We start from the raw sequence: 23061 nt of genomic DNA, 5'->3' as shown, positions 1-23061 counted from the left end.
AAATTTATTCTAAATGTATTGCCTAATTTCTTGAATACACTCTAGCTGCATTTATTAACAGATTTTATTTAGTCATCTGTGCAGCTAGTAAAAATAATTGGCTATCTGTGAATTAGCACAATACAAGTTAAAATGTGAGTTCATTAGTTTTCACTTGAGTTTTTAATTTCACCTGCTGTTTACTGCCCAAAGGAATGAAAAATTGTATTTTAAATGAAATGTATTTGAAGGAAGAACCTTCAGCAATCAATATTCTTTTTTACTTAAAATCTGCTTCTAATCTGCTCTGAAACTTTAAAGATGTTGTGTTAGACTGTGGCAACCACTGATGAATTTGTAAAGTTGTATTTCTAGTTGTTATTGCCAAAGGAATTAGAGGCATTAGATTAGTTAGTCCAGTTATTTTTATTGAAAGAAGTTGAAACCAGCTCATATATCTTAAAAAAGAAAGGTGAAATGCAGTGGGTGGGGTGGGAATTTCAATTATGAAAAAGGATATCAAGACTTTAAAGCCCAGAGACAGCCGAAGCCAGGCCTCTGGGCCGGAACTCTGCAAACTCAGCCTGGAGCTCTGTGGGAAGAGGCAGCTCCCACTACTGCTGGTCTGTCCCAGGACTCTCCTGCCTTCTGTTTCTGTTTCTGTTTCTCTCCAGGGTCCGCTGACCTCCTCCTCCTCTTCCTTCTCCTTCTCCGCCACCACCGGAGTCTGCTGCCCTCTTCCTCTTCCACTCTGCCTCCTTCCTTTCCCCTTTCTCCTCCAGGGTCTGCTCCCTGCCACTGCCTCCACTGCCACCTTGGGTGGCCGCCTCCTCCTCCTCCTCCTCCTCCTCCTCCACCTCCTCCTCTTCCTCCTCCTCCTCCAGTGTCTGCTCCCCTCCTCCTCCTCCTCCACCTCCTCCTCCAGTGTCTGCTCCCCTCCTCCTCTTCCTCCTCCAGGGTCTGCTCCCCTCCTCCTCCTCCCCCTCCCCGACTCTTCCTCCTCCTCCAGGGTCTGCTCTCTTCCTCCTCTTCCCCCTCCTCCCCCCTTTTCCTTTTCCTCCTTGCCCTTGCTCTTTCCTGGTTTCCTCTGCTTTCTTGTGTGCATGTGGCCTGGCCTGCTCACCCTCACTGCCTCAGTCTGTGCTTCTTCATCACCACCAGCCAGCACCACTAACTGACATCAGTTTCTGGGTCTCTCAGATCAGATTCCTGAAAGAAAGGATTCAGTTGGCCCTGTTTCTGCCCAGAGAAATTGTGTAATATATATTTTTTTGAGAACTGATTTGGCCTTTTATTTATACATATCAGAAGTACATTCTCCAACTTGCCCAAAGGTTCTGTTCTAACTGCGTTTTTGAAATGTGTGGTTTAGTCAGAGAAACTATGTCTTAAAGTTTCTGTTGATTCCCAGGCCAGCTGCAATGAACTATTTAACCCATGAAGAAGCTGAGCTCTGGCATACTGCTTCTGTTCCCATGAATCTCTCTCTTGCTGTGTGTTTGTGCCTGGGATTTGAGCCAGCGAGGATGGGGAGCTGAGTAGAGTCTAAGATGAGAGTGGGCTCTGGGGAGATGAGGGTCGGCTCTAGTAGGGGGTGTGGAAAAGTTGGTGATCTTTAGAGCAACCCTTCTGTTGCTGTATGATAGGTTTAGGTAGGGTTCAGATGAGGAGAGTGTGGGATCCCTTGGCAGAAACTCCAGTGGGGAAAAGTCAAAGATAGATGTTCCGTTCTGTGTCCAGGGTCCCCGGCTCTGGCTGTGGCAGTGGCAGTCAGAGGGCCCTGTGTGGCCATCATAGCTATTGGAATGGACAGACCATCAGTAGTCCAGCTATTCTTCAGTAGAACAGCTGCTTGGCCTCCTTCGAAAAGAAATAACTGGGTGGGGCTCAAATTCCATCTGCATAAAATAGTCACCATAAACTAAATGTGGAAGAAGTAAAGTTGGTATTTATTATCATTATGATTGTTCTTGACTATAAATGTTAAACCTCATTGGGGGAGTAGGGGGCTAGATTTCCTGTGATCCATAGAAAGGGAGGAAGAAGTGTTTAGGGCATACCTGGGGACCAAGGCAGTTCGATGGTCTGCCCCTAACAATTCACCCTGGAGGATGGAATAGTCATTTCCCAGGATTTTGAAATTTATCTAACTTTAACCATGTCTTGCTTCTGAAAATTTGCCTTTTGATCTCTCTACAGGTCTATCCTGTATTAACCTGGTGATATTTGCAGAGGGAAGGTTCAAAGTCCCATAATTTAAAAATAGAATAAACCCAATTTTCTCCATAAATTTTATTATAAAATAAGGCTTGTATTCCTGGAGGCAAAGTTCTCCATGCACTAAAGTTGAATACTTTGATAAGGAAAAAATTGAGATGGTGACCATTCTGTGCTTGTATTATACCTATTTCTTCCCCCCAAATTACTATTTCCCCCAGTTTACTATTTCCTTCTCAGTAGCTTAGGAAATTGCTTTTAGCCTGAGGGATTCTGTGATCCCACACTTTTGCAGCCCTAGAAACTTGGCATCTATCCTCCTTAGACTTTTATGAGTAGGTGCCACCATATAACATGTATCTGCACCTGAAACTCCATTTATGTAATAATGCTACAAGAGTGCCCATGCTGTTTCAGATGCTTTTCTAGCTCCTGGAGATACATCAGTATCCAAAGCAAAAAATGCCTATTATCTTCATGGAGCGAATATTCTGGTGGAGCAGCTTGGACAATAAGCATAATGAATAATTATGCAGTTTGTAAGAAAATAATAAGTCCTGCAGAATGATAGAACTATAGTGCTGTGGAAAGATAATTCTGTTTAGTTTAGTTTTGTTTTTTTGAGACAGGTTCTCACTCTGTCGCCCAGGCTGGAGTGCAGTGGTGTGATCTTAGCTCATTGCAGCCTCAACTTCCTAGGCTAAAGTAAGTCATCCTCCTACCTCAGCCTGGGACTAAAGGCACATGCCACCATGCCTGTAGTCCCAGCTAATTTTTTAATTTTTTGTAGAGACGGGGGGTTGCCAGGTTTCCCAGGCTGGTCTTGACTCGAGCTCAAGTGATCCACCTGCTTCAGCCTCCCAAAGTGCTGGGATTACAGGCATGAGCCACCACACCTGGCTAGAATGATAATTCTGTAGCTGATATAGAATAGAATATGGGGAATGAGGAGGGAGAGGGGAACATTGCAGTTTTAAATTGGGTGGTCAGGGTTGCCTTCACTAAGAAAGAGACATTTGAGCAAAGACTGAAAAGGGTGAGGAAGCAAGCAATGTGGGTATCTGAAGGAAGAACCCTGCAGGAAGATGGGGAAGCCAGTAAAAAGGCCTGGATGCAGGGGTATGCCTGGCATGTTCAAAGCCAGCAAGGCTGGGGGTAGCCGTGAGAGTGAAGAGAGGAAGTAGGAGAGGGAGCAAATCGGATAGAGGCGGACCAGATCCTGTGCGGCTTTGGAGGCAAGGACTTTGGCTTTTATGCTGAATAAATAGGGAGCCATTGGAGGGTTCTCAGCCAAGGAGGGGCATGATCTGACCCTGATTTTTAAGGGATAAGTCTGGCTACCATTAGAAGGAACTGGGGGTCATGGGAGGTGGTGCAGGAGTGGAAACAGGGCTCCAGGGAGGAGACTATTGTACAAATCCAGGTAAGAGACAGTGGTGGCTTAACCAGGATGGTGACTGGAGGTTGTAAGAAGTGATCGGATTTTAGATATATTCTGAAGATAAAATTCACAGGATTTCTACATGGATTGGGTGTGAATGGGTGAGTTGAACTTTGAATTATATAAAACAAATAAAATATCTAAGTAACTAATGTGATATTTGAAATTCTGTATCCTGAAGTTAAGTTCAATAAGATTAATCCACACTGATAATTGATTTTCCCTCTGTCCTGTGAAAGAGTCACTATGCCAAACGGAAAAAATTAAGCTGAAAGCTGAGTCGTGCAAGAAACTGCTTTTCCTTTTGTTCCTTAGCAGATAGCTACAGATAAAGGTTAAATATCTCCACATGTAGCTACTCTATGTTCACCCTATCCTGTATGAAGTGCTGATTTACTGAGCTCAAGACGAATATGTAACTGACGCGTCCCCTCCCTGCTCTTTCTCTCTTGCAGCATGTGGATTACCTACCCTCCTTCTCTCCCCTCCAGCCTACTTTCCCCCTATATTGAAGCTCTCAAGATCATCTTTGGAGAAAGGCACAGGTCACAGACTGTTCCTGTTGTGTCATGTTGTTTTCTTCAAGACAGGTTCTTAACCTTGGCAAGATAAACTTCTAAATTGATTGAGACGTGTCTCATGCATTTTGGTTTACAGTCCTTACCATATGGTTGGGAAAAATATACAAGTGAATTTAGCTGAGGTTAAATTTAGTATTGGACTTTACAGAAATGGATGTTTCTATCCAAGCCTTTTCAGAAAGGATTTTTTTAAAAAAATACCCAAGTTGTGTGTCTCCCTTGCATAATGTAAATAAAAGGCTTGAAACTTTAGCCAAGCAGTCTTCCACTACCAACTTTTCCAATAACTTTCTATCCTAAGTGTGCTGCTGACTAATCTTCCATGCAGCACACCAAGTCACGCTTTGTTGAATATTAAATTGTCAACATATTAAAGTTAAAACTTGCCGTAGTACACTATTTACAATAGCAAAGACTTGGCACCAACCCAAATGTCCATCAGTGATAGGCTGGATAAAGAAAATGTGGCACATATACACCATGGAATACTATGCAGCCATAAAAAAAATGAGTTCATGTCCTTTGCAGGGACATGGATGAAGCTGGAAACCATCATCCTCAGCAAACTAACACAGGAACAGAAAACCAAACACCACATGTTCTCACTCATGAGTAGGAGTTCAACAGTGAGAACACATGGACACAGGGAAGGGAACATCACACACTGGGGCCTGCCAGGGCAGGTGGTGGCAAGGGGAGGGACAGCATTAGGACAAATACCTAATACATGCAGGGCTTAAAACCTAGATGACGGGCGGATAGGTACAGCAAACCACCATGGCACCTGTATATCTATGTAACGAACCTGCATGTTCTGCACTTGTATCCCAGAACTTAAAGTAAAAAACAAAAACAAACAAACAAACTTGCTGTAGTAAACCCAGCATTAACAACACTGATTCCTGAGATAGTGTAGTTGTGTGGTTTGGACATATGATGCCAAAACGTAACACAGGGCTTCAACTCTACCATGCTGAATTTTACTTCTTACTCCATCATTGAAGCTGCCCTCACGGGGTTAACAAGAATTTTGGACAGAAATATTGTTGTAATTAAGCATTAATTTGGGTTTCCTTTGACTCACTTTTTTTTGTAACTGAAAGTCATGGAACACTAGATACTGACCATTTGCATCCCCACTGTACCTATAGATAGGATTTCTCTTTTGTTGTAGTTGTTATTTTTTTGAGTCAGGGTCTTGCTCGGCCACCCTAGCTGGAGTGCAGTGGCACAATCACGGCTCACTGCAGCCTTGACTTCCTGGGCTCTAGTGATCCTCCCACCCCAGCCTCCCGAGTAGCTGGGACCACAGGCACATACCACCGTGCCCAGCTAGTAGGATTTCTGACATTAGAATCATAAGGCTTTTGCTCAAGATAGATAGGACCTCTGACATTAGAATCATAGGCTTCCATTTAAGAATTGCTTAAACAGATCTTGAATTCCAGTAGAACAGCTGATGTCAACAATCTCCACACTTTGGCCCATTCCAAAACCCCTAAAAACCCTATCCCCAAACTCCTCTGGCAGACAGATTTGAGGTCTCCTCCCATTTCCTTGTTTGGCAGCCCTATGATTAAACCAGTGCAACCTGGTGTCTCGGTGTATTGATTTACTGTGCACATAGGGCAACAGACCTATTATGGTTACATCACCACTACTACCAAACCAGTCTGATTTTCATCAGCCAGTTCCTCTGTCTTGGTATAGAAAAATCATGTATGTACTTAAGGAAAAATCAGTCAACAAAATTCATTGGTTTCAGAGGGCTAAGGGAATAATATAATCAATGGGCTAGTAATTGGAAGCGATTGTTTTTAAAGTGGTTCTATTATAGCCATTCATTAGGACTATAGATTTGCCATCCAACATATTTTTCTGTGTACCTAGCATGAAATTTGAAGAATGTAATTTAAAATAAGGAGTAGAGTTCTGTTGACTGTTTTTGGGTGTCCGTTTTTTATCAGTTTATTCTAAGGTTCTGGTCTTTCTTTGAACATGATCGTTAGCAGTATTTTTTTTCTTTTTTTTTTTGAGACGGAGTCTTGCTCTGTCGCCAGGCTGGAGTGCAATGGCGCGATCTTGGCTTACTGCAACCTCCACCTCCCAGCTTCAAGCGATTCTCCTGCCTCAGCCTCTTGAGTAGCTGGGACTACACGCGCACACCACTACGCCCAGCTAATTTGTTTTTGTATTTTTAGTAGAGACGGGGTTTCACCGTGTTAGCCAGGATGGCCTCGATCTCTTGACCTCGTGATCCACCCGCCTTGACCTCCCAAAGTGCTGAGACTACAGGCATGAGCCACCGCGCCTGGCCAGCAGTAGTATTTTAAATTAATTGAGAGAATCAAATGTTTTTATTATTAATATCAGTTTTGCTTATCTTTTTGTAACATATTTTAAATCTATTGGGTCTGATTTGCACTCCACACAGTGGTTGATGTATCATTGTCATCAGTCACCAAATTGTAATGTGTCTTATTATGTGTTATGAAAGCAAGTTCTTTAAATCCTGATGTGGAGGGGAATAATCTGAAATAGAAAAGAAATATTTTATAAACTTTTTCAGGTGTGATTTTATGGTTTCCTGGTGAGTGGAAGGGCCTTAAAGAGTTGCTCAGCCAAGTGTTCCTCTTACTAGCCTCTTATTGTTTGCTAAGAGTGATTTTTGCTGTGGCCCAAATTTCATGCCTTTTTTTTTTTTTTTTAGAATTTCTAAACTACTTTTTTACTATCCAGAAAGCCCCAGAAAGCAAATGGGTTGTTTTCAGATTATTCCTGGAAATCCTGTTAATCTCCAGAGCCAACTCCTCAAATCTGATTGAGTTGAGATGAGTAACTGAGGACAGTTTCCAAGAGTTGAATGTTCACACATGCTTTTTAGCATTTCATTACTGTAAATCTGTAAGAAAGGTGTGAGGATTAAGGTGGCCCGGAGTGTACTTGAGTGTAAGCAGAAGGAAGGGTTGATCAAATAAGTGGGCTGAGGTCAGAGACATTCTCTTTTCTGATGCACTGTTATGATCTTCCTATGGAAACCAGATGTTTTTGTGTCGAGAAGAAATGATGAGCTTCAGTCTCTGTCTTAGGAAGTTGCATCGAATTTACAAAGGATACCATTTAGAGAAATTCAGGACTTAAATAGATACTGTTAACTTCTTGTTAAAAAAAAATGGCAATTTCCCCAAGTATATCATATTTATATATACACTGTTTATCTTCTTCTAGGAAAACAAAAGCTGTTCATTGGAATGAAAATTCTGAGTTTTATTTGTCCGTTAACTCAGTAATTGGTGGTATTCTCATATAATTGAACATTGAAGCTTTGTTCCCTTGCAAGAAATTATATGGAATAATGTGTATGTCTGGGATACACTGAAGAGCTTCTGTGTTGGGTAGGGAGAAGGAATTTGATGGTAGCTATTGTAGTACAATATGACTACAAAGTGCTGATAAGCAATAGAAGTTATAGTGTTAGGAAAGCAAGTTCTTTAAATCAATCCCAGTGTGGGGGAAATTAATCTGAACATCAACATCAGCTCTTCCCTGCCACTTAGGTCTCTCTCCTACAGGAAGCTGTCAGTTTCTTACCTATGTTATGTTCTCTTCCTGGTCCTTACAAGGAAGCCCATAGCTGTGAGAGCCCTCCCTTCTTTGGTAGATCCCCATTTACCCTAAAAGGTGAGCATCTTCATTTGTTAGTGCTGTGCATACTGTTTCTTCTTTCTCTTGCCATTACCAGCTTTAATGCTGCTGTTGATTTCTGTCCTTCTAATCAGATTTTTTTGTTCTTTCTGGCTGTCTTCTATCATTGAACACTTTTCCAGCTTAGGACCTATAGCATAGAGTGATTTTTCAGATTGTCTCAAGTTTTCCATTAACAAGAATATCAGCTCATATTTATGAATCGCATAATTGATACCAGCTTCAAAGAAGCAGCAAGCTAATTTAGCCTAGACCTTGCAGATCACCAGGAACAGTTTTGTCACCAAGGCATTGTACAAATTGGGAAAAAAATAAATAAAAGCACCCTATTTGGACAGATGAAGTATAAAAAGTTGCTCTCCAGGTGCATGGATCAGAAAAATGTCCCTCATCCAAAGTAAGGAAGCCTGGGGATGTGGCTTGAATGGGAACTGAATTTTAGCCTCATTTGACCAGTGTTTAGGGTTTAATACACAACTGCTTGCAGCAGCTTGGGTTGCCATGCCATCTCTGTTTTATTTTGTTTTCTTTGGTTTTGTTTTTAAGATCCATAGACTTGGTGGCTATCTCTTTGCATCACAATTTCCAAATTTTTGTTTCTAGGGGTTCTTAGAAATACACCCTCTAGGCCAGGTGCAGTGGCTCACACTTGTATTCCCAGCACTTTGGGAGGCTGAGGTGGGCAGATCACGAGGTCAGGAGTTCAAGACCAACCTGGCCAACACAGTGAAACCCCGTCTGTACTATAAATACAAAAAAGCTGGGTGTGGTGGCGGGTGCCTGTAATCCCAGCTACTTGGGAGGCTGAGGCAGGAGAATTGCTTGAACCTGGGAGGCAGAGGTTGCAGTGAGTTGAGATTGTGCCACTGCACTCCAGCCTGGGTGACAGAGCGAGACTCCATCTCAAAAAAAAAAAAAAAAAAAAAAGAAAGAAACACACCCTCTATATCAATAGTTACTCTGGTTTCCTTCCTTCCTTAGTTACTCTGGTTTCCTTCCTTCCTTCCTTCCTTCCTTCCTTCCTTCCTTCCGTCCTTCCATCCTTCCTTCCTCAGCTCTATTGTGGTATAATTTAAATGCCACAACATTCCTCCCATTGTAAGATACAATTCAATAATTTTAAATAAACTTACTGCTCATACAGATATCACTACAGTCTAGTCCTAGGACACCCCAAAAACTACAGTCTAGTCCAACATCACCCCAAAAAGTTCACTCATGCCCATTTGCAGTCAGTTCCTGCTCCCACCCCCAGTCCCAGGAAATCACTGATCTGCTTTCTATCTCTGTAGATTTGCCTTTTCTGGAAATCTCATATGAATGGAATTATATTTTCCTTTTGCTTCTTTCTTCTGTTAAGCTAATGTAGGTTCCAGTCAGTGCTCATTTGCAATAGCCAGATGAGCCTTGTCGCCTTCTACTGCTGCTGCCAGCCCTTGCTCATCCCTTCGTTTCCATTCTGCCTCAGTATACAACATACTCTTTTACCTCCTGTCTTAAAATTCTCTCTTGTCCATCGTCCCCTCCAGCCACCACCCTATTTCTCTGGGCCATTTCTGAGCCCAACTTCTTAAGACTTAATGTTATATATGCTTTCTACTCTCTCCTCTCCTGTGAGCTCTCATTTGTGTGTGTGTGTGTGTCTTAAATATAATAATTGATATGAATAAAGGAACATTAAAAAGAACATGTGATACATATATACATGCTTTAAAGCATAGTGATATAATGAGTATCTACATCTGCCATCTGCCCCTTCCGCTAGCATTACAAATGGTGGAACCCATGATTCATAGTGTGCAAAATATTTTGCTCATCTTTACAGTTATTTTGGTCCTTTTTTGATCATTTTAATTCTACTTTTAAATAAGAAGTCTGGGCTAAATTTTCTTTAAAATCCGTTACATTGCTAAATTTCTCTGATTACTATTGAGAGATTAATTTTTTTACTTAGAAAGTATTATAGAAGATTTATAGCTTGCTTTGTTGTATATTACTATATTTTATTATGAAGCCTTGGCTAAGAGCATGACATACAGTTATAACATTATTTCTATAGGAAATGTATTCTATTTGCATTAATTTGCTTCAGGTTTTTTTTTTTCCTAAATTTTTGAAGCTAAAAGCTAGACTTCCTGTAATGTTGTTTCCTTCCTTTAAACTTTGGATAGAATTCATTTAACCAATCCATTTGGCCCCAAGGGAGGCATGGATGTCAATTTTTGTTTCAACTTAATACTGTGAATACTTAAATATTTAATTAACATAATACTTGACACTTAGAAGCAATTTATAATCATCAAAACTAGGCCTTTGTTTTCTTTTTTTATCCCTGTTGTTTAGAGTTTTCTTGTTGTAACATAGGTTAGGAATGGACTGGTGGAGAAGTGAAAAACTCTCCCCTCTCCCCCTACCTCCAGGCAGAGAGAGTTACGCAGCGCATTGACTAGTGATGGATGTTTAACATACTTGTCCTTACATCTGTTGATTTTCTAAACACATTTTTATCATTTGTTTCATTTGTGGAAGTCTGAAATATTTTATGTCTTTCTATTGTATATTGATGTCATTAAAACAGTGAACACTTAAAAACAGACACTAGATTTTCTTTTATCTTTATTTGATTTCATTAATACAGCCTAAGAAATATTGTGAGTTTTTAATGAGTTACAAGTAAACCAAAGTGGGTGACTATCTTCCTGTGGAGCTGAGTATATGTCTGACAGGAAAACCATGCGAAGAGAATCTTCTTTTCTTCCTGATAGGAGAGGCCAAGATGAGAATGGAGCTCTGTGTAGTGCTCTATGTGTCATAGGAAAGATCCATGCCAGCCAAGTGGATTCCAAGGCCCAAGTCATCCCTGGACTCTGGAAAGTCTCATGTTGGGGCAGATGCCATGACTCCAGCACACATGTATTTCAGTTTTCCTTTAGTCTGAGGATTTCTAGTCATTAATACCTTCCTTTACCAGTCTCTGCTATTATCAAACACACATAGTCTCCTTGTATTCTGAAAATGATTTATGCTTATGGCCTTAGATTCTATAAATCTAAATCTATTAGATTAAAGCCTTTGTGCTTTTTCTCCTACTGAAAATTGAAAAGAAACAAGCATATATTCTATTTAAATGGGAGAGTGAAGATTTACTGACTTCACAGATGACCCCACTGGAGGAAATGGATTGTATCACAGGCCCATGAAATGTCTCATGATTGTGCATATTTTGAAATACACCCCACTGATTAGTGAGGCTCCAGATTACCAGATAGACTTATCTTTGTACAATAGGACTTTAACTGGTTTTCTCCAGTCCTCATTTACAGTACCAATTACCTTACAGAAACCTTTCTTTAGCTTCAGTCTCCTTTTTCAGTTTCACAAAGTCTGAAGTAACAAGATTCAGTTCATTAAGGTTTAATTTTATATTTGTCTCCCATCATAATCATCATTACATTTAGTTACAAATGATAAGAAAAATTATCCAGACTTCTTTATCATAGGGCCTTAGAAGGGATTTTGTTAAAATCTTAACTGCTGAGTAGATTGTAAAAATTTTCTCCCATTCTGTAGGTTGCCTGTTCACTCTGATGGTAGTTTCTTTTGCTGTGCAGAAGCTCTTTACTTTAATTAGATCCCATTTGTCAATTTTGGCTTTCGTTGCCAAAATTTTGTTGCTTTTGGTGTTTTAGTCATGAAGTCCTTGCCCATGCCTATGTCCTGAATCGTATTGCGTAGGTTTTCTTCTAGGGTTTGTATGGTTTTAGGTGTAACATTTAAGTCTTTAATCCATCTTGAAATAATTTTTGTATAAGGTATAAGGAAGGGATCCAGTTTCAGCTTTCTACATACGGCTAGCCAGTTTTCCCAGCACCATTTACCAAATAGGGAATCCTTTCCCCATTTCTTGCTTTTGTCATGTTTGTCCAAGATCAGATAGTTGTAGATGTGTGGTATTATTTCTGAGGGCTCTGTTCTGTTCCATTGGTCTATATCTCTGTTTTGGTACCAGTACCATACTGTTTTGGTTACTGTAGCCTTGTAGTATAGTTTGAAGTCAGGTAGTGTGATGCCTCCAGCTTTGTTCTTTTGACTTAGGATTGACTTGGCAATGCAGGCTCTTTTTTGGTTCCATATGAACTTTAAAGTAGTTTTTTTCCAATTCTGTGAAGAAAGTCATTGGTAGCTTGATGGGGATGGCATTGAATCTATAAATTACCTTGGGCAGTATGGCCATTTTCACGATATTGATTCTTCTTATCCATGAGCATGGAATGTTCTTCCATTTGGTTGTGTCCTCTTTTATTTCGTTGAACAGTGGTTTGTAGTTCTCCTTGAACAGGTCCTTCACATCCCTTGTAAGTTGGATTCCTAGATATTTTATTCTCTTTGAAGTAGTTATGAATGGGAATTCACTCATGATTTGGCTCTCTGTTTGTCTGTTATTGGTGTATAGGAATGCTTGTGATTTTTGCACATTGATTTTGTATCCTGAGACTTTGCTGCAGTTGCTTATCAGCTTAAGGAGATTTTGGGCTGAGATGATGGGGTTTTCTAAATATACAATCATGTCATCTGCAAACAGGGACAATTTGGCTTCCTCTTTTCCTAATTGAATGCCCTTTTTTTCTTTCTCCTGCCTGATTGCCCTGGCCAGAACTTCCAACACTATGTTGAATAGGAGTGGAGAGAGAGGGCATCCGTGTCTTGTGCCAGTTTTCAAAGGGAATGCTTCCAGTTTTTGCCCATTCAGTATGATATTGGCTGTGGGTTTGTCATAAATAGCTCTTATTATTTTGAGATACGTCCCATCAATACGTAATTTATTGAGAGTTTTTAGCATGAAGGCTGTTGAATTTTGTCAAAGGCCTTTTCTGCATCTGTTGAGATAATCATATGTTTTTTTTTCTTTGGTTCTGTTTATATGATGGATTACATTTATTGATTTGCGTATGTTGAACCAGCCTTGCATCCTAGGGATGAAGCCAACTTGATTGTGGTGGATAAGCCTGGTGATATGCTGCTGGATTTGGTTTGCCAGTAGTTTACTGAGGATTTTTGCATCGATGTTCATCAGGGATATTGGTCTAAAATTCCCCTTTTTTGTTGTGTGTCTGCCAGGCTTTGGTATCAGGATGATGCTGGCCTCATAAAATGCGTTAGGGAGGATTCCCTCTTTTTCTATTGATTGGAATAGTTTCAGAAGGAATGGTACCAGCTCCTCTTTGTACCTCTCGTAGAATTCGGCTGTGAATCCGTCTGTTCCTGGACTTTTTTTGGTTTGTAGGCTATTACTGCCTCAATTTCAGAACCTGTTATTGGTCTATTCAGGGATTCAACTTCTTCCTGGTTTAGTCTTGGGAGGGTGTATGTGTCCAGTTATTTATCCATTTCCTCTAGATTTCCTAGTTTATTTGCATAGAGGTGTTTATAGTATTCTCTGATGGTAGTTTGTATTTCTGTGGGATCGGTGGTGATATCTCCTTTATGATTTTTTATTGTGTCTATTTGATTCTTCTCTCTTTTCTTCTTTATTAGTCTTGCTAGCGGTCTATCAATTTTGTTGATCTTTTCAAAAACCAGCTCCTGGATTCATTGATTTTTTGAAGGGTTTTTTGTGTCTCTATTTATTTCAGTTCTGCTCTGATCTTAGTTATTTCTTGCCTTCTGCTAGCTTCTGAATGTGTTTGCTGCTTCTCTAGTTCTTTTAATTGTGATGTTAGAGTGTCAATTTTAGATCTTTCCTGCTTTCTCTTATGGGCATTTAGTGCAATAAATTTCCCTCTACACACTGCTTTAAATGTGTCCCAGAGGTTCTTGTATGTTGTGTCTTTGTTCTCATTGGTTTCAAAGAACATCTTTATTTCTGCCTTCATTTCGTGATGTACCCAGTAGTCATTCAGGAGCAGGTTGTTCAGTTTCCACGTAGTTGAGCGGTTTTGAGTGAGTTTCTTAATCCTGAGATCTAGTTTGATTGCACTGTGGTCTGAGAGACAGTTTGTTATAATTTCTGTTCTTTTACATTTGCTGAGGAGTGCTTTACTTCCAACTATGTGGTCAATTTTGGAATAAGTGCAGTGTGGTGCTGAGAAGAATGTATATTCTGTTGATTTGGGGTGGAGAGTTCTCTAGATGTCTATTAGGTCTGCTTGGTGCAGAGCTGAATTCAATTCCTGAATATCCTTGTTAACTTTCTGTCTTGTTGATCTGTCTAATGTTGACAGTGGGGTGGTAAAGTCTCCCATTATTATTGTATGGGAGTCTAAGTCTCTTTGTAGGTCTCTAAGGGCTTGCTTTATGAATCTGGGTGCTCCTGTATTGGGTACATACATATTTAGGATAGTTAGCTCTTCTTGTTGAATTGATCCCTTTACCATTATGTAATGGCCTTCTTTGTCTCTTTTGTTCTTTGTTGGTTTAAAATCTGTTTTATCAGAGACTAGGATTGCAACCTCTGCTTTTTTTTTTGTTTTCCATTTGCTTGGTAGATCTTCCTCCATCCCTTTATTTTGAGCCTGTGTGTGTCTCTGCATGTGAGATGGGTCTCCTGAATACAGCACACTGATGAGTCTTGACTCTTTATCCAATTTGCCAGTCTGTGTCCTTTAATTGGGGCATTTAGCCCATTTACATTAAAGGTTAATATTGTTATGTGTGAATTTGATCCTGTCATTATGATGTTAGCTGGTTATTTTGCTCATTAGTTGATGCAGTTTCTTCCTAGCCTCGATGGTCTTTACAATTTGGCATGTTTTTGCAGTGGCTGGAACTGGTTGTTCCTTTCCGTGTTCAGTGCTTCCTTCAGGAGCTCTTTTAGGGCAGGCCTGGTGGTGACAAAATCTCTCAGCATTTGTTTGTTTGTAAAGGTTTTATTTCCCCTTCACTTATGAAGCTTAGTTTGGCTGAATATGAAATTCTGGGTTGAAAATTCTTTTGTTTAACAATGTTGAATATTGGCCCCCACTCTCTTCTGGCTTGTAGAGTTTCTGCCGAGAGATCTGCTGTTAGTCTGATGGGCTTCCCTTTGTGGGTAACCCGACCTTTCTCTCTGGCTGCCCTTAACATTTTTTCCTTCATTTCAGCTTTGGTGAATCTGACAATTATGTGTCTTGGAGTTGCTCTTCTCGAGGAGTATCTTTGTGGCATTATCTGTATTTCCTGAATCTGAATGTTGGCCTGCCTTGCTAGGTTGGGGAAGTTCTCCTGGATAATATCCTGCAGTGTGTTTTCCAACTTGGTTCCATTCTCCCTGTCACTTTCAGGTACACCAGTCAGACATAGATTTGGTGTTTTCACATAATGCCGTATTTCTTGGAGGCTTTGTTTCTTTTTACTCTTTTTTCTCTAAACTTCTCTTCTCACTTCATTTCATTCATTTGAGCTTCAATCACTGATACCCTTTTTTCCACTTTATCAAATCGGCTACTGAAGCTTGTGCATGCGTCACGTAGTTCTCATGCCTTGGTTTTCAGCTCCATCAGGTCATTTAAGGTCTTCTTTACACTGTTTATTCTAGTTAGCCATTCGTCTAATCTTTTTTCAAAGTTTTTAGCTTCTTTGCGATGGGTTGGAACATCCTCCTTTAGCTCGGAGAAGTTTGTTATTACCACTGTCTGAAGCCTTCTCTCAACTCGTTAAAGTCATTCTCCATCCAGCTTTGTTCTGTTACTAGCGAGGAGCTGCATTTCTTTGGAGGAGAAGAGGCGCTCTGATTTTTAGAATTTTCACCTTTTCTGCTCTGGTTTCTCCCCACCTTTGTGGTTTTTAATCTACCTTTGGTCTGATGATGGTGACGTACAGATGGGGTTTTGGTGTGGATGTCCTTTCTATTTGTTAGTTTTCCTTCTAACAGTCAGGACCCTCAGCTGCAGGTCTGTTGGAGTTTGCTGGAGGTCCACTCCAGACCCTGTTTGCCTGGGTATCACCAGCGGAGGCTGCAGAACAGCAAATATTGCAGAATGGCAAATGTTGCTGCCTGATCCTTCCTCTGGAACCTTCGTCTCAGAGGGGCACCTGGCTGTATGAGGTTTCAGTCAGCCCCTACTGGGAGGTGCCTCCCAGTTAGGCTACTCGGTGGTCAGGGACCCACTTGAGGAGGCAGACTGTACGTTCGCAGATCTCACACTCCGTGCTGGGAGAACCACTACTCTCTTCAAAGCTGTCAGAAAGGGATGTATAAGTCTGCAGAAGTTTCTGCTGCCTTTTGTTCAGCTATGCCCTGCCCCTACAGGTGGAGTCTACAGAGGCAGGCAGGCCTCCTTGAGCTGCAGTGGGCTCCACCAGCTTTGAGCTTCCCAGCTGTTTTGTTTACCTACTCAAGCCTCAGCCATGGCTGATACCCCTCCCCCAGCCTTGCCGCCGCCTTGCAGTTTGATCTCAGACTGCTGTCCTTGCCGTGAGCAAGGCTTTGTGGGCGTGGGACCCTCCGAGCCAGGCGCGGGATATAGTCTCCTGGTGTGCTGTTTGCTAAGGCCATTGGAAAAGCGCAGTGTTAGGGTGAGAGTGTCCTGATTTTCCAGGTACCATCTGTCATGGCCTCCCTTGGCTAGGAAAGGGAATTCCCTGACCGTTTGCACTTCCCGGGTGAGGCGATGCCCCACCCTGCTCTGTGGGCTGCACTCACTGTCTGACAAGCCCCAGTGAGATGAACCTGGTACCTCAGTTGGTAATGCAGAAATCTCCTGTCTTCTGCATCACTCAGGCTGGGAGCTGTAGACTGGAGCTGTTCCTATTCGGCCATCTTGGAACTTCCATCCTGACAAAGGGCTAATATCCAGAATCTACAAAGATCTTAAACAAATTTACAAGAAAACAAACAACACCATCAAAAAGTGGGCAAAGGATATGAACAGACACTTCTCAAAAGAAGACATTTATGCAGCCAACAGACACATGAAAAAATGCTCATCATCACTGGCCATCAGAGAAATGCAAATCAAAACCACAATGAGATACCATCTCACACCAGTTAGAATGACGATCATTAAAAAGTCAGGAAAGAATAAGTGCTGGAGAGGATGTGGAGAAATAGGAACACTTTTACACTGTTGGTGGGACTGTAAACTAGTTCAACCATTTTGGAAGACAGTGTGGCGATTCCTCAGGGACCTAGAACTAGAAATACCATTTGACTCAGCCATCCCATTACTGGGTATATACCCAAAGGATTATAAATCATGCTGCTATAAAGACACATGAACACATATGTTTATTTTGGCACTATTCACAATAGCAAAGAGTTGGAACCAACCCAAATGTCCCATCAGTGATAGACTGGATTAAGAAAATGTGGCACATATACACCATAGAATACTATGTAGCAATAAAAAAGGATGAGTTCATCACATGTTCTCACTCATAGGTGTGAACTGAACAATGAGAACACTTGGACACAGGGTAGGGAACATCACACACCGGGGCCTGTCATGGGTTGGGGGGAGGGGGAAGGGATAGCATTAGAAGATATACCTAATGTAAATAACGAGTTAATGGGTGCAGCACACCAACATGGCACATGTATACATATGTAACAAGCCTGCACGTTGTGCACATGTACCCTAGAACTTAAAGTATAATAAAAAAATTAAAATAAATGAATAAAAAAATCTTAACTGCTGGGGATGAAGGATAAGAAACGATTCTTCATGAACTACAGAGTGTGGTTAAGACCAGTATTATTAGCCAGAAAGAAAGTTTGATTTTATACATTAGCTCTCGTCTATTAAACATGATAATCAGACTGAAATATTTAAGAGTTTACTTGAATTTTCTTAGTTGTGGGAGATAAAACAATAATGTTTTACATTTTAAAAAATTAGAGGTATGAGTAAGAATTTCTGTGTTTCATTTCACAGGTGGGGAGCATTAAGCGGGAAATGACCTTCACATTTCAGTCAGAGGACTTAAAACGTGACTGTAGTAAAAAAATGTCTCATCAACACGTGTTTTCCTTGGCCATGGAGGAAGATGTGAAAACAGCAGACACCAAAAAAGCCAGCCGGATCCTTGACCATGAAAAAGAAAACACTCGCTCCATCTGTCTCCTTGAGCAAAAAAGAAAAGTTGTTTCCTCCAACATTGATGTTCCTCCAGCAAGGTAAGGGAACATTAAATCTCACATGTGTCTGCCCCAGGAAGTTGGTGGAGAGCATGCATAATCTCTGCCAGTGACTCTCTTCAGTATGTAGACATATGAAAGGTTTTCTGCCAAGAATTTTTTTCTATTGCTTGTGTGAAATAGAGCAGGTGGCCTTACTCTTCAGAACCGACTTTGAGGCTGCTGTAGTTGGAACTATTGTAGCTCTAGAAAAGAATGTTTTATTCAATTTTAATAAATGAATAATAAAGAGCAAAGGAATAAATGCAAAAAAATAGGATGAAACATCATATAGAGGACTGAGCATACATTAAGTAGGACTGTAGCCACTTCAAAGTAAGTGTACACAGATCTTTGGTCAGAGGTTGGTAAACTATGGCTGCAGGCCAAATTCAGCCCCTGATCTGTTTTTCTGTGGGCTGTAACATAAGAATGGTTTTACTTTCTTTTTTTTTTTCAAATAGAGATAGGGTCTGGTTCTGTCGCTCAAGCTGGAGTGCAGTGACGCAAAGGTAGCTCACTGTGGCCTTGAACTTCTGGGCTCAAGCAGTCCTCCTGCCTCAGGCTCTAGAGTAGCTTGGCTGGGACTACAGGCATTTGCAGCCATGCCCAGCTAATTATTTTTATTTTTTGTAGAGATGGTGTCTCACTGTGTTACCCAGGCAGGTCTTGAACTCCTGAGCTCAAGCGATTCTCCCACCTCAGCCCCCCAAAGTGCTGAGATTACAGGCGTGAGTTACTGTGCCTGGCCTGCCTTTTTAATGGCCTAAAAGAAATGAAGAATAGGCGACACAGACCACAAATGGTCTGCAAAGTCTAAAATATGTAAAAGAAAAAAAAAGAAAAAAGTTGGTGATGCCTGGTTTATATCTTGATAATCTTTGTATGATAGGTCTACTTTAAAACTCAACCAAGAGGGTTTATCCGAAATATCAAAAGGCCTTTGTCTTTCTAAAAACAAGTAAAAAAAAAAAAAAAAAAAAAAAAAAAAGGCCTTTGTCACATTATAATTTTATTTAAACCACACCCAATAGCACTGAACCAAAGGACAATATTCTGGCAGAATGACAGTGGCAGTGGTGGCGCATACATATTAGACCTTTTACTTTCTTGCATATCATTTGTCTCACCTAGAAAACAAGTTCCACGTCGGCAGGGATTTTAGATTACTCTGTTCATGCTTTATCCCTAGCCCTGGAACAGTGCTTAATTATGTTCTGGGGACTCATGAATATTTGTCAGATGAAAAAAAGAAAGAAAATGCTGTAGCATGAGAGATTGCTTATTTGTAATATGTGTGCCACATTTTGTTGCCAAAAATCATTTATAATGAAACTTAGAGCTTATAGCAATTGTTTGAGAAGTCCGGCATTTGTCCAAGTGGTTTCTAACAGCTAACCAGGAAAATAGTACCTTTGGAAGAGGAATAAATGTGCCTTTCCTGCCTGTTCACTTTTTGTAATTAAAGTTTCATTTCTTCTATATTAAATCAAAAGTATCTTCTCTAGAAAATTATTATTTTCTCCCATTGCCAGATTTGTCAGACTTTCTAAAATTATAGGCCTGTTAGTTTTCTTTAACCTTTAATTGAAAAATTTCACATATTCATTACTTCTGTTTAACTACTTGGAATTATTTGCTTTTCTAATGTTTTTCATATAAATACATGTTAAATTATTTAGGATTATTTCCTTCTACTGTGGCATGGTTGTGAAACATTTTATCATACCCTGACCCTCATAGGCTTCTCAATTTGTATTTGTTGTTTGGTTGTCTCATAGGAAACTGACATGTTAACAATTTGAAATGTGAAGAACTGTGCTGTTTTTTTTTTTCTCCTAAGTCTGTAGGGCAAAAGTTAGACTTCCAGTGTCAGTTTAGTACCAACTTGCAATTCTGTAGGACTTATTCTACATAAAATTTCCATTAGACCATTGTATATGTTAAAAGACCTGGAATTAATCATTTTAAATTGCCATAGGTTGTTTTAAGTATACCTTTATTCTTTAATTCCACCTCACTTGGAGCACTTGCTGGGGAAAATAATGAAAAGAGGAAGAAGAAAGATGTTTTCTGCCTTTTCTGACTCTGGTGTGTAGGATATTTTCCACCTTTTCAAGTTCACTGAATGTACTTAAAAGTACATGAGCCCATGCCAGTGTTATTGTGAGGTTCTTAAACAGTGTGGGAAAGTTAATTAGGTTTTAAATCCATTAATGCACAGCAAAAATCCCCCAATGACAAGGTATAATTTAGATGTATTAATCTATTATGGGAAATACTACTTAAGGCTTCATTGTTTGGGGTGTCTACTAATATACTTGTTTTCATTGCTATAGTAGGAATTTAATCATCATAAATACAGTGTGCCAGCAGTTGGTGAGATAAGTTGCTTTTAAAAAAAATGATGATGAAGGAATCAAGCATTGTGGATTATAATGATCAAACTCTCAAACTCTATTTCCATTTACTGTTACCAAATTTAATAAATGTCAGACTTCCCACTGTCACCTAAGTATATCAATATTTTGTTTTAAAGAAACTTCTTTACCTGATACAGTAGGAAGATGTAGGATTTTCCTTTTGTTTACTAAGAAGAAATGTATCTGTTGACAGGTATAAATAGTGAACTTTGAGTAAATCTACAGTATAGTGAAATTTATCAATACAAGGAAATCTATATACAATTGGCCCTGTGTATCCATGGGTTCTGCACCTGTGGGTTCAACCAACTACCGATTGAAAATATCTGGAAAAAAATTGTCTATACAAACATGTACAGACATATTTTCTTGTCTTTATTTCCTAAACAATATAGTATAACAACTATTTACATAGTGTTTACATTGTATTAGGTATTATAAGTAATCCAGAGCTGCTTTAAAGTATACCAGAGGATGTGCTAGGTTATATTTAAATACTATGGCATTTTATATAAGAGACTCGAGCATCTGCTGATTTTGTATCTGTAGGGAGTCCTGGAACCAACCCCCCATGGGTACTGAGGAATATCTGTATCCATATCTTATAAAATATATAATAGATGTTTAAAATATATATGTGATATTTTGGCCAAAAAGCAGGATAATCATTTTAGGCCCATAGAGTGCAGAGTTCTTCAGTCATTTAAAATCAGTTCCCTGTAACGTTTCTCACTTTATCTTTTGCTTATTCTCATTAGAGCTAAGATTTTTGTTGAACTTCACTTTCTCTGGTTTGTAAAATGAAACTCAAAGTTTATTTTCTGAGGTTTACATAATAAAAGCAATACATGTATTTCAGTTGCTTATTTCATGTAACTAGAGAGATCTGGGAACCCCTTCCCACCTTACTCTCTACCTTACTGTAGTTTCAGATCTCCTGCCTCCATTCACCAGGTATTTCTTGAGTACCTGCTACAAACCCAGTACTCAGTAAAAATAATGAGTGAGGTGCCAGCCTTCCTGGAGGTTATGGTGGAATGAGAGGGACAGACACATATATAGCTAATTTTAAATAACAGTTCCTGATTTGTTCCCTTCCCATTTCGCATTAGGACTGGGGGTAAATTTGTAATTAAAGGAAAATCTTTTAGTTTTAAGAAAGTTATTAATTTGATACATCTATTTAAAAGCCCAAATTTTTTATTGATATCTTTTTCAAGATAGGGATGATTGAAATAGAGAAGGAAGAACTCAGTATCAATACAAACTCCCTGTTTGTTTACCCAATATTTGAGAACCAATTTTAAAGTTGCTAGTTTCAGAAAAATATAAGTTTAAGGAAGTTATTAATCCAGATGTGTTAGGCTGGGTCATTGGAGAAGCAAATGCCAAGACAGGATTAAACATGCAAACGTTTTAGTAAGAGAAACACCTGAGGGAGAAATGGGACAGGAGGGGCAGGGACAGGAGGGGCAAAGACAGGAGGGAGATGCATGTCAGTTTAGGGTGCTAGTCTGAGCGCAGTGATGGAGAGAGGGCAGGAAAGTTGGAGGGAAGTGTCCTAGGTAGCCAGGCAAGGCCCTCAGGAGCCCTGCATTGGTAACCCTGCTGTACTCCATCATTTGCTGGGAGCAGCATGTGGGAGCTGTGGCCTTGGCACAAATGCAGCAGATGGTTTCAGCAGCCAGCAGCTGGGCCCTTCCTTGGTCAGTTAGCTCCCTGTTTTTGGAGATCTGTAAGGTGCGTACTCATGGCTGCCTTCCTCCTACCCCACAATATTGTACTTTATATATTAAAAGTGCCCTAGGCTGTGCGGGCTTGAGACAGGGGCCGGTTTCCCTGCCCTTTGAGTTATCAGTGCGGACTACCTGGAATCTTCATTGTTTTAAGAGGGCCCTAAGCTTCCTGTGAAAAAATGGCAACTGATTGTTTGGCCCTAGGATCCTAAAATTAATTCTTTAATTAATTAATTGAGTCATGAGAGGAAAGAATACAAACTACCCCTCCTCTGAGTTTCCTGGGGTTGGTAGGAACAATCTTTACTGTAGGAGAGCCTGCTTACCCCTGGGATATTGCTTGATTGATTTCAAGGATAAAACACTACTTTCTTTTTTGAGGGTGATTTGGAGTAAGTGCATTATAGAGTTGGGTACTCAAAGTATTCTTCAAATTATTCAACTTTCCTCAGGAGAGATAACTACACAGAAAGAGAGGGCAAGAGTATGTGAGAGCACATGAGCAAGCACTGTTTCTCTTTAGAATTAAAGATTTATCATTAACAGAAAGAAAATTTTTTCCTAGCTTTTAGGATCATTGGAGAGCAGTAACTGGGTTGGGGGTAACAAGTACTAAAAGTGTCGATGCTAATTGTTGGGATAGCAATCACTCAAGGGCTGATCTCTCTCTGAGAGAGATGAAAATACTAGTTTCATTGATACCTATGGAGAGTTGAGGAAAATAGGCTTCAAGAGTTTAAGGACAGGAAAAGAGAGCATGTTTGAAAGGTTCATCCATGTGATAGCATGTGTCAGTACTTAATTCGTTTGCCAAAATATATTATTTCATAGACATACCACATTTTGTTTATCCACTCATCAGTTAATAGACATTCAAGTTTGGAAA

The 23061-nt window shown here is 40.1% G+C and overlaps 1 protein-coding gene across 1 annotated transcript in view; it reads left to right on the top strand.

Moving 5' to 3' along the window:
- Positions 1-23061, top strand: part of ZNF704 (zinc finger protein 704) — a 243044-nt gene that overhangs the window by 34619 nt on the left and 185364 nt on the right. Inside the window, exon 2 of the mRNA XM_024251403.3 lies at positions 17775-18016. Coding sequence (XP_024107171.2) covers positions 17775-18016 — 242 coding nt within the window. The remainder of the gene's footprint in view (positions 1-17774; positions 18017-23061) is intronic.

The sequence above is a fragment of the Pongo abelii genome, chromosome 7 (assembly GCF_028885655.2).
Source record: "Pongo abelii isolate AG06213 chromosome 7, NHGRI_mPonAbe1-v2.0_pri, whole genome shotgun sequence".
Taxonomy (NCBI): Eukaryota; Metazoa; Chordata; class Mammalia; order Primates; family Hominidae; genus Pongo; species Pongo abelii.
Note: the sequence above shows the minus strand (reverse complement) of the source record. Positions and strands in the feature narration are given on the sequence as shown.